The 11,946-nt window shown below is 41.0% G+C and overlaps 1 protein-coding gene across 1 annotated transcript; it reads left to right on the forward strand.

The window, feature by feature from the left end:
• The first annotated feature begins 161 nt into the window (after nucleotides 1-161).
• LOC102231404 (RING finger protein 122-like) lies at nucleotides 162-11,925 on the forward strand. Its single transcript, XM_005797213.3, has 7 exons — nucleotides 162-907; nucleotides 1,083-1,445; nucleotides 3,771-3,924; nucleotides 6,943-6,985; nucleotides 7,789-7,830; nucleotides 8,783-8,865; nucleotides 11,078-11,925. Exons 2-7 carry the CDS (start codon nucleotides 1,421-1,423, stop codon nucleotides 11,196-11,198), a joined length of 468 nt encoding a protein of 155 aa, XP_005797270.1. The 5' UTR covers nucleotides 162-907; nucleotides 1,083-1,420; the 3' UTR covers nucleotides 11,199-11,925.
• Nucleotides 11,926-11,946: the final 21 nt, after the last annotated feature.

The raw sequence follows: 11,946 nt of genomic DNA on the forward strand, positions 1-11,946 counted from the left end.
GAGGAGGGAGAGTGGTGGAGGGGTGGACGAGAAACGCAAAAACGCACGCACGCACGCACGCCGTGCTCGCAGGCGCCCCCCATTCGTCAGCGTCTGGCTCATTCTGGCTGGCCTCCGCCTGCAGATTGGAGGACGGAGGCTGCGAGGGAGGGCTGACGGAGAAGAGAGTTGCGAGGCAAAACGGCTGGTCACATGAGCAGAGATCTGTTTACAAACCCGAAGCAGAGCAGCAAGAGAGAGGAGCGAGGGAGAGGAAAGAAGAGGGGGGAAAAGGCAAACTGCAGGCACCATTATGGACTGAAAAAAAAGGGAGCAAAGAGGGGGAGAAGTCTGCCATGACAAAGCCAGCTGGAGGTGCGAGGGGCTGACAAACACACTCCGCCCTTTGTCTCAGATTTTTTTTTTCTCTTCTCTCCGTCTTTTCTTAATCGAAGGAGCAGATGGTTAGAGGGAGAGTAGGATCCCCCCTCCCTACGCACAAACAAAACACACGCACGTATCTTCTCCGAGTGTCACACAAACACACAGCAGCTATAGAGGAGTGCTGGTGACTGCATGGAGCTGTCCTCACTTTGTTTGCTCTTGGAGAAGGAGAACATCGCTGCCTTCGTCGCCGAGGAGGAGCACCGACTGCAAGATCGGAGAACTGGGGGAAGAGGAGACCGAAGAGGGGGTGAGACTTGTGAAAATCCCCTGTTAGAAAAAGCTGCTTTATAGGAGGAAGACAACAGCGCAGATTAATGTTGGATTATTGCCTTCGTTGAGGGTTGAGGATTTGTCATTTTAACGCTGGATGCCATTGTAACTGGTGAGAGGTTGTGGTGGCTGGGGGGAGAGAGGAGACGACACCGCAAAGTGACGCAAAGTGAAGTCAAGGAGGCTCTTTCCCCTTCTCCCTGTTAGAAATGTGAGTATTTCCTGTTCGCAAGCTGCTTGTTGTTTATGATTCAGTGAGGTTTTGGCTTCTTTTTTTTTTTTTACAATAACAAGTCCTCACTCGTTTCACCAGGCCTCTGCTGCTGTTTGTTCTCAGCCATGTTTCTTTGTTTTCTTCTTCTCTCTCCTTTGGTGACATCATTCAGAAACATCTGAGGTCCCCAGACCCAAATCTTTGCCGCCTCAACTCAACCCGGAGTGGTTGATCCAGATTTGGGAGAATGCTGTGCAGCCCAGACTGCTGAGCCAACAACAACAACAAAAAAGAACCACACCTCCCGAGGATTTCTGGACTCTGAAAATCTCCCATGACTTGTTTCTGAAGGAGCTAACGCAAAGATCCAGGTCAGGGAGAGAAACCTTCGCTAAGAAAGAAACAAATTACGGCATCTGAGACTCCGGATCCACTGCTTCTGGCGTTTCTCCAGTCTCTTCTCCTGACAGGGCCCTGAATTCACTGCTGCCTGCTTGGGAGTCGAATTTCATGCAACCATTCCAATGGTGTAACGGTAAGTGAGTGGATTTCACCGCCGACCAGTAAATACACGCGAGTTGGTGGCAGTCCGCAGACTTGACTGACGAGATTGAAACAAAGCAGGAAGTAATATGCGTGTGATAAAGCTGAATTCAAGGATATTTTAAACCTCTCTTGTTATTACTTTCTGGTACCTGTTGTCTTAAGTTGCACACTGCAGGTCGGTTGGCTCAGAAAGAAAAACTATAAGACAGACACATTTGGCTGTTTGGAAATATTTTCAGTCACAAAAACACCCTAAGAAACTTTAATGGCCATGTTGTGGAAACCAAAGGAGCGTCGTTGGTACTCTAATAAAACTAATGTTATTTTAGAACTACAGTTGGAAAACATAAGAACCGCATGTCACAAACTGTACATCCGTTTAAAACTGTGTAAGGCAGCGGACTGCAGGCTACCTGCCCGCCTGATTAACTGGGTCATATCAGCTTGGCTTGGTCCAGTTACCGTACACCAGCTGCTAAAAGCATGCCAAACCAAACCAAACCTTCACACCGTTCACATGGATTAACCCTTAAAATGTAATCTTGACATATTTGTTCCTAAGAACACAAAATATCCTCTCCCCAAAATCTGCTGTAAAAATATTAAACATTGATATTTTTCCCACTTTATATGTCCGATAATCTCAAACTGATCACTATCTGTATGTCATTGGTTTTCTGTACACGCAATGTATATTCGTTTAAAACTGTGTAATGTCTGACGCTCCCTTCGGATGTCCCTACTTGACCCCGTACCCTCATAAATCTCCTAACCTGCCCCGTGCCATGACAAACTCACCCCCCCTGCCCACAGCCTGCAAGCTGGACCCATTCCCTCACTGTAAAGAGTGACACATGGTCACTTAGAGGCTGGCAAACAGCATCCTGTACAGCAAATTAATAGGAACACATGTGGTCTGTGGAAGTGGGGCTTCCTCCTCTACGGTTTGACCAAATGGTGCTTTTTTTTCCCCCCCTAAGAGTACGTTCTATTTAGCACACCCCCACTTCCTCAGCAACAAATCCCAACCACACGGCCTCCCCCACACACTCTGACACACACCCCCGCACACGCCTGCACTCACACTCTGCCAGTCATCTCGGAAGATTCTGTGGAACAGATGGTGTCGTGACAGAAGTGCTGTCCATCCTTCATGTTTGTCTTGGTCACAGGCAATTAAAGCTCAATCCTGCGAGCGCCTCAGTTGCCACCGCAGTGTCAGGCGCAGCTCCCCGGACACACCTGCGTGTTGCGTTTAAACCCACAAGACGTTTTGTGCCCGTCAGCACCAAGCGGACGGGGATCTGTTGTTGGTGGACTCTGGTGTTTTAGGTTTTAGGCTGATTTGTTAATTTATCGTCTTTGCGTTGCTAATGTCGTATTGTTTCAGGAGGGCTTTGAGATCCTCTGGTAAATTCGATGAGAAACTATCTTTTTTCTTCATTGAAATGCCAGATAAGGGCCAATGCTACAGGTGTGCTTATTTTGGTATCAATCTGATAGGGCCCGTATTCCCGACCCCGATACTCATTATCTAAGTATTATATCAAACTTCTGACCTTTGTGAGTTATTGTGGTTTCTCTTTTGAATTACTTTGTTAAAGCCCAACTAATACTTTAGTCTAAACTTGTGTGTATTGTTTTATAGATTGAGAATAATTCAAATAAAAATCTTCTTTGCGGTTCAGTTGAGGAACTAGAATACCAAAATAAATAAAAATTTCAAGAAGGAATCTGAAACTAAAGTATTGATCTTATCACACTGATATTGTAACAATACCGATACAGGCTTGGTATCAATATTATCGATATTGTGGATCCATTTGCTCACTTTTACCAGAACCGACTTTTCAAAAAACAATGTTGCTTGGATGGAAACAATCTGTATTGTGAACCGCAAATCACCATCTTTATGCTACGTTTGCAATGAGTACACCAGTTTTTGTTTATTATTTTTTTGTAAATGGTCAACAACATCATCACATTTTTGCTCTATTTCTAGTAATGTGCAACTCTATTGTGGGTCTTTGTAATCCAACTATGGTATGGCTCACTTTAGAAACACTAAAGGAGCTTCTCACAAAGATTGTGAGGAAACAGTTGCTGCAGAAAGCATGTTTATTTCAATGTTTCTGTTGATAAAGGCAACAAAATGTCAGTTTTAATACAGTAAACATATGCAGAAACATATTTTTAAAAAGTGACATAGCAGGTTGCAGTTACTCATTTGAAACGACAAAAGAACAAGGGAAAGCTTTGGCTTCATAAACGCGCCGAGTGACAAACTTGTGCATTTGAACGCTCTTCTTGGCAGGATGCCTTTGTGGTTTGAGTTTTCATCGCTCTGAACACTACTGCAGCATGACGTCTGACATCTACCACCTCCCCCTCAACGTCTATGTCATCGTCCTGGGCATCGGCCTCTTCGTCTTCATGCTCAGCCTCATCTTCTGCTGCTACCTTTTCAGGTAAGGTCGTTCGTCCAGTAACTGGGAGAAGAATCAGACTGAAAATAGATTTGGCTAAACCAGATGAAAAGAAGAAGACTAATTAAGTAAATATTTTTAGAATGGATGTAAACCAACTTCTCAATGGTTTTGATTCTCTCCACTAGAATCAAAACCTGCTATTTTATGTTTGTAACCTTTTCCTCAAATAACGAGCATTTAAGCCTCTAAGTGACCAAATTCGGGTTCGTTTGTTGCTCGTTAGCAAATTATTTCTCACCAACTCTGCAGGTGGATTTGCATGAACTTAGCAAGTTGAGACCTTTCACCTCGTCCTTTGATGTTCAGCCACATCCCTGCTGCCTCGGTTTTCTCGCTTTCTGCGCACGTCTGTGTTACTTTCAGACGGAGCAGGCAGCTGCTGTCTCTGAAAGCCACTAACCGACACCTGTCCGGCCCCAGAGGGCAGAAAGACAAAGCTGGCGACAAATTTGATGAGGAGGAAGCCAGGCCAAAAAAAGATATTAGAGAAGTATTAAAGAAACAAAAAGAAAACAAAAGAAAAAAAACCACAATTGCTGTATATAAACTAGTTATGCGACTGTTTCTCAATATGTTTATGCACAAACGACATCCTTCATGTATATTGACATTGCTGGTAGCTGAATAAAGTGTTTTACATATTTTCTTTTTGCATAAAAAAACCATTAACTTCATCATATTAATTTATTAAAAACAAATAATTCCACAAACAGAACTATTTATTTTTAATAATCATCTGTGCAACATTTATTGCCACCTCAGACATTCCAGTGTATTAGATGAAGCTAATGCCGCCAAGCCATAATTTACTTTTTTTGGTCATTTTGAATGTCTCCAGACTCTAAATTGTGTTTCCCAATTTATTTTCCCTGCTGCCATAAAAATGTGACATGATGAGAGATTGCCGTTTCTCTCATCATGTCCCCAGAACAGGAAATACAAGACAACATGCCATACTAGTTATCTTCCAAAACCCAGAAAAGAGACATTTGCTTAGGTGTGTGGGTGGTACATTACTAGCATGAAAGTCGTTAGTGTTTGACTTTGGGGTTCTTTGCCACACGGCGTTCCTGTGTGGATTCTTTCTGGGTATTCTGGCTTCCTCACACAGTTCAAAAATATCTATGTTAGGTTAACCGGTCTTTTATGCCCTTAGTTATGTGTGTGTGTGTGGGTGTGTGTGTGTGTGTACTGTATGCTGTAAATTTACCTGGAACTGCTAATCAGATGAGACCTATGTTGAGCTTTTTCAGAATCTCAGTCTGGTCTGAAAAAAAGAATTAAAATGTTTGATTTCCTTAAAAAGGAATTGATTTAGTATCTGAAATCTTTCCCCAAAATCATTACTGAAGCCTATTTTACATTTGCAAACACCGTTGACTAAAAACTACATGAGCACACTAAAACTAGGTGGTTTGGTAATTAGACATGCAGAAAAAAAGAGCTCCATGTTCTTTCAGAGATGTTTAGAAATTGAGGGAGTTTACCAACACTGGGCCGGAACAAGCACCTAGAGGCCATCATCTGAATTACACTTCCAGCTTAGGTAGGTTCATGGAAGGGTTTTACTCTCAATTTTCTTTCTACCTAAAAATAACTGCATAGTACAACCTATATAAGCATTTATTTTTATATTAATGATTATACAGGGAAATGTCATTGTAATGGGACCAACCTCTCAAATACTGGTGTGTTCTTGTTACCCTCTGAAGTCAACATTTGGATCTGGAAATGAGACCCAACAAAAACTGTGATCCAGTTAAGAGGGAAAAGCAGTGGGATTTTAAAGCTGTTGTGCTCCATGATCAGATAAAAATAAAAAACCTTTCCATTTTATTTTATTTTAACGGTGCAGCGGCATTTTCAGAGACAGGCTGAACGGCACTATGACTTCTGCTTTTTCTGCTGCTTGTCCTACGTTTAATATAGACAGCAGCCATATTGGGCTTTGAGATCAGCGGTGGTGAGAAGCTTTCAACCTTCTGTGGAGGAATTTCATTTAGTTTGACTTGAAAATTCAGAGTTTCCGATCTGAGCACAGCATTACCTCGTCTTTCCTTTCACTACCTGCTTCAAAACAGATGCTAAACCTCTGGAACTTTCTTCAGACCCAGACCTGAGAAGATTTGTTGCCCGACCTGGTAAAAGATGTGCAAAAGACCTACAAATTCAAAGAAACACAGGCAAATATTTAACCTTTAATATGAATACCTTTTTTTTCCCCTTTGGGTATGTTAAAAAATAATCGGCTTTGACAAAATCACAAGTGACATAATTATTAGCATTCCCTATTTTAATACATGGTACTATAACTCCCCCATAATCTCTATTCTCTTTATTTGTGCCTCAGGAAAACTGAAAGCCGTGGATTACTGAAGGGGAATTTCCTAGAAACTCTTAATAAACTCAAAAAGAAGAAGACGAAAATAAAGCATAAAAAATGGGCTCAGTAATATTTATTTAGAAATTGATTCTTACATAAATTGGGCCACTGGTGATTTTGTTGAAATATTTATTCTTTATATGGGATTTCTACAAAATAAATGACTCAACTTAAAGATTTTGCTCAATATTTTTTAGCAAAAGGTCAGACTACTGCAAAATCTAAAACCTTTTAAAGGCTTTTAATACAGCTTTACGAGGAGAACCAACAAATATACCTTTTAGTTGACAGCTTGTATTGTAACGCTCACCCCACTTTCCTCCTTTTGACGAGCAGGATGATACAAGAGGAGAAAGTCTGGCCGGGTGGAACCCAACACCAACCCTCCCTACATCTTTAATCGACGCATGACGGCTGATCTCTTCTGCTTTTAACTTTATTAAAGAGCTTCTGAACAAGCCTCATGAATTGACAGTTAGCCTTGCGATTTACGTCTGCTTTGACTGAACCGAACACATTTCAGTGTAAACCTGTCATATTTAGAGCCCGTTTCTCCCCTGATGCAGTTGTCACTGTGCAGACGGCGGCGTTATCCTCTCTTGTGTCTCCCTCAGGTTAAAACAGCAAGGAACCAGGGAGCAGTTCAGCTACAACGAGGTACGTCACACCCACACCTGTCACTGTGGGGGACTGTGTAACGCAAGGATGTACGGCTACGACTGCCGATTATATCAGTAATTGATTATTATGACGGTTAATCCGATAAAAAATTGGCACATTCGGCAGATTTTGTCATTTAATCGCTTAAACCTTTTTTTTTTCTAAAATGTTAGAAATAAAGCTCCAAATAGACAGTTTAATTCTGTCTTCAACAAGAAAATAAACATTTTATTTCCTAAAGTGCAACATTGTCGCATTCCTTAAGCGAATGCTTGATCAGTTATTACAGAGGATGCGACTGCAGTTCCAACATCCACATGCGAAAAGCTCAGCTGAAAAAGTTAAAAGTGCCATTTAAGAAGTCCTGGGTAGAACATATTTACAAAATCAGGGCTATTTATTTATTTTTTGTACAGTTTTAGCTTAATTGCTGCACTGACTGTTGTTTCTTCATCAAATGTCCTTTTTTCGAGTCTGCATATTCCAGTTAGCGATTAATCAATTACTGAATTAGTCAAATGTTTCAGGCCTACAAGGTTTCTGAAGGATGTTATAAATTCATGGAAGTCCACCGTGTTGCACTTTTTATAGATGGCCTTGACTCCACCTGTGTGTCAGTATTTACTCGCTGGTTTTCATCAAATGTGTGAAAGAGGTAAAAGGAAGTGACTGTGTGAGGAAAAACCCTCTTAGCTCTCTGCATTGAGCTCGTGGCTCCTCCACTGGGAGAATGAACTGGAAGAATGAGAAGAGCTTTAAAGAAAACATCCAACATTTTCTCCTCGCTCTCTTCACTGCAGGTGGTGCTGAAAGGAGCCAGCAAGAAGCTGAGCCTTCTCGGAGTGAGTCCCGTTTTCCGTAAAAGCTTGACTTTTTTTTTCTTCTTTTTTTTTAACAATGACATTTTATTTTAGCCAGAATACTTTTCCACAAGAGCTCAGATGATCCATTATGAGCTGGGTGCGTTTGTTTAGTCGGGTTAACTCGATCAGCTTTTCCTTTCAGGCGTGATTAGTTGGCCGTACTGCATTAATGAGGGTGGAGATGCCTTTAAATAAGGTCAATGCGAACGCGTCTGCACTATGTGTGACTGTTGCAATGACAGCAGTGCACATACATCTACAGTGTACATACATGCAGTCATTTTCGACCATTTAGAATATTATTGAAAAATTCCTTGATTTTAGTCACTTCGTTCACTAAGTGAAGTTATTATACACACACTTGTGTTTTAAAGCTGATATTTCTGTTAATTAGAGTGGTTTTCCTCTTATTGCTAATGACAACATTTAAGGTCATAATATCATCTGAGATCAATTAAAAAACATTTCAGCATAGAAATGTATAATAGCTGTTAAAATGTATTTTCAGTTTAATTAGGGAAACGAATTAACAGAATAATTTTGATTCCCAAAATCCAGAACAATGAAACAATTTTGAATTGTCTTTAAATTCGAACCTCAACATACCAGAAGGTTGTGGTACAATTTCTAGATGCTTGGAGAAAGCACATTTATATGTTTTCAGGGAAACATTTTTTAAAAATGTATTTATGTGTCCAACTGGTCCTGTTGCTTGGAAACAAAGCAAGATCGCAATTTCTCAACAACGGCCTGTTTGTTCATTAGAGATAAATGAAATTACTGTGAAATGAGGAAACATATGGCCCTCTGGTTCGAAAGAGACAACCGTGCCGTTCAAGAACCGAAGTACATGATGCTCTCCGTGGCACGCTGAGGAATGTTTTGTCCTTCTTTTACCTTAAACTAACCCGCTCTGTTTCTGTCGATGCAGCAAACTTGCGCCGTGTGCCTGGAGGAATTCAGGACCCGAGACGAACTGGGCGTGTGTCCGTGTTCACATGCATTTCACAAGAAGTGAGTGTTGCTGAGCTCTAAGGGCTTCTGGAGAGATTAGCTCCGTTCTCAGTTGTAAGAAGAGAATTTGGGTCACCGTTTTTTCAGAATGCTTTCTACATTTATAGTCAAGTCTCATTAATTCAGTAAAAGCTGATTTGGATGCATCAAAATCGGCTTTTCAGTAAAGGTCTTCGGGTAGACATGGTTCTACAATTTGTATCATTCTTGAACTGCGGTTTGGGAAAATTAGTCCAAGGGTCACTAATAGCTCCCGGGCCGCTCTTTGGCCACACCTGACCTATGTGATGTCATATGTCAGATCTGTTTGCATTTCCATTCCCCTAATAAGCAGAGACTCCTGTCTGTTTCTGACAGTGGTTTGACAACTAAAATATGTCAGATTCTCATTTTCTTCGGTTTAGCCTTCTCTTTATTCGAAGGCTAAACCATTATAAGACGAATAAACAGGTGAAACAACATAATTTTCTCATACAACAGACTTCTGCTGAAACTTTGATGTCCCTCTATGTTATTGGTCATAATGAGATGCTCGTTGTTTGAGTCAAATAATTAGGCTACATTTTATATCTCGTTCTCCTATCTTTGTAAACACTTGATTTCAGAAAATAGAAAAAAAATGTAAAAAAACAAGCCCGACGACTTATTGACAGTTAAAATCAGTGAGCACCATTTCCAGTGCAGCTGTGAATGTGGACGAATGATTGAAAATATGAGGGATGATTTCAGAACATGCTGCAGCGTTTCAAAATGTTTTTTTCCAGAGGCTTTTGATGAACCGAGCGCCTCGGACCGTTCAGGCTCTGCCGCACGCATTCACATAAATGAACGGCGTACTTCCTCATCACAGCATCTGACCTGACTTCGAGAGACTGGAGTTACAGATCTGTCAGTCGGATGTTTTGATGCATTTCAAAGCCACGTTTTATTTTGCCAGCCTAACAGACTATCAGTAGGGATAGAGGGACTTGTCTCCATGATTTTTTTTAGCTTATTCTAAGCTTGGCATGGTGATATATAAGGAACTGAATGGTAGAGGAGCTGTGTAAAATCTAAATGTTAGTCTGACCAATCTGGACGACCCGTCGGAACATCCTGGTTCCAACCATCTGAGCCAAACTGTGTCAAAGAAGATTGGTCTAAGTCCTGGAACAACCCAGGCTCAAGCTTGTCATAAACCAGAAGTTGGCGGAACACCAGTGTGAGGTTTCCACAAGGTTATTATCCCAAACAGAATGAAGTTAGATTAAACTGGGATTTTTGTGAATTTAAATTTGAGGTTTCCTCCAGGTTTTAACCGATCCAAGCTTGTCCAGAAGCCAAAAATAGAGCGAAACAGCGATTTAGGGCTCTGCAGAATCAGAAACCAGCCTCAGCATTGTCATTTCATGATTGGGTAATAACTGGTAATAGAGCCCGACTGGTTAAATATTTAATATTTATAACATAGTTGTAACTATTCTTTTTGTAATCGATTACTCTGTCAATTATTCTATTGATTATTCTGACTGGATTTTGAAAAAAAGGCACATTCTGCAGATTTTTCATTTAACCAGTTCAGCTTTTTTTTTTTAAATACAATATTAGAAATACATTAAAAGACACAAATTATTCATTTCCTTTTTTAAATACAATGCACATTTTATTGCCTAAGATGCATTTCTTTACTAAACACTAATAATTATTTATTTTTTGATTAATCTGTTAATAAATGGATGTGCTTAATCATTTTTTTTTGTACTGAATTTGTACCAGGTGAAGCTAAAGGTGAAACACCCGAGGAGTTCTGGGTAGAACATATTTACAAAGAAGGTTTTTATCTTAAATGCAAAATTTATAAATTTTCTGTGCAGTTTTGTTTCAAGTACTGGTCTTATGGAGTTGTTCTTTTGACAATTTTCATCTTTTTTTTTTTAGTCCGTGTGCAAATGATTAATCGATTACTAAATTAGTTGACGATCATATCAATAATTGATTAATCATGATTGTTTCCAAGGAGCGGAAATTTGTAGACAGAGTGTGTAAATTTTTGATCAAAACTTTGCAAGAAAAAATATTTACCCACTTAAACTCTAGTGCAAGATTGGCATTATTTGTTTTTGTCTCAATATTCCATTTAAATGCCTTTTCTTCATCTCTTGAACAAAACCACCGTTCAAGCGGGAACGAACTGCTGCAGTAAACACACTGCTCCTGTGTTTCCTCCTCCCAGGTGCCTGCTCAAGTGGCTGGAGATTCGCAGCGTGTGCCCCATGTGCAACAAGCCCATCCTGCGGCTCCACTCCGACGCCCCGCAGGGCGCCGAGGGTCCCATGGATCCAGAGGAGGTGTGAGACAATCGAGGGGAAGAGAAAGACCCGTTCCCCCTCTCAGAAAACACCCACATTAAATACACTAAAGATGATGAACATCTCAGAAGGTAACAAGTGGTAACCATCCCACGCTGGGGCTCTGGTGGAGAGTTTCGAGCGACGCGCCTCGGCTGAGAATTGAGACATCGACGACAGCGCCGCCATGTTTGATCGGATCAGTCAGAGAGAGACCGGATGAGTAGGATTATTTCCATAAAAACAAAGTTCCTAGTTCTGCTTCCATGTTGCACTGTAACACAGCTACAAAAACAACGGCAGGAGAAAGAGAGAGAGAGAGGTGGATAATCAGGACAAGTAGAGCAGCACTGCCAGTGACTAATATCACCACAGGCACAGAGCGGGACGTCCCAGAATCAGTCCGAATACTTTCTCTACTTTCTCAGGGGTGTTTGTTACCAATGCAGCCAGCACAACCCATGTCAGTTACCATAGAAACCCAGTGCCACATATGCATCTCAAGTACTGCCAGTGAAGGCGAGACGCCCCAGAAGCCAGAGTTCGCCACAACATCTGGCTGAAACGCAGATGGAAGAAAAACCCCCCGACGATTTCAGTAGGAACCGATTGTGACCCCGTCCTCCTTTAAAACAGGACTCTTAGAAAACTAGTCTTGCCTGTATGTATTGTGTGTAAAAGTCTCCCTATATGATGTTATTTTGTATTTTAAATAAAGTGTCATGTAATGTCACGGTGTTGGATTTATATAAAA

The sequence above is a fragment of the Xiphophorus maculatus genome, chromosome 5 (assembly GCF_002775205.1).
Source record: "Xiphophorus maculatus strain JP 163 A chromosome 5, X_maculatus-5.0-male, whole genome shotgun sequence".
Taxonomy (NCBI): Eukaryota; Metazoa; Chordata; class Actinopteri; order Cyprinodontiformes; family Poeciliidae; genus Xiphophorus; species Xiphophorus maculatus.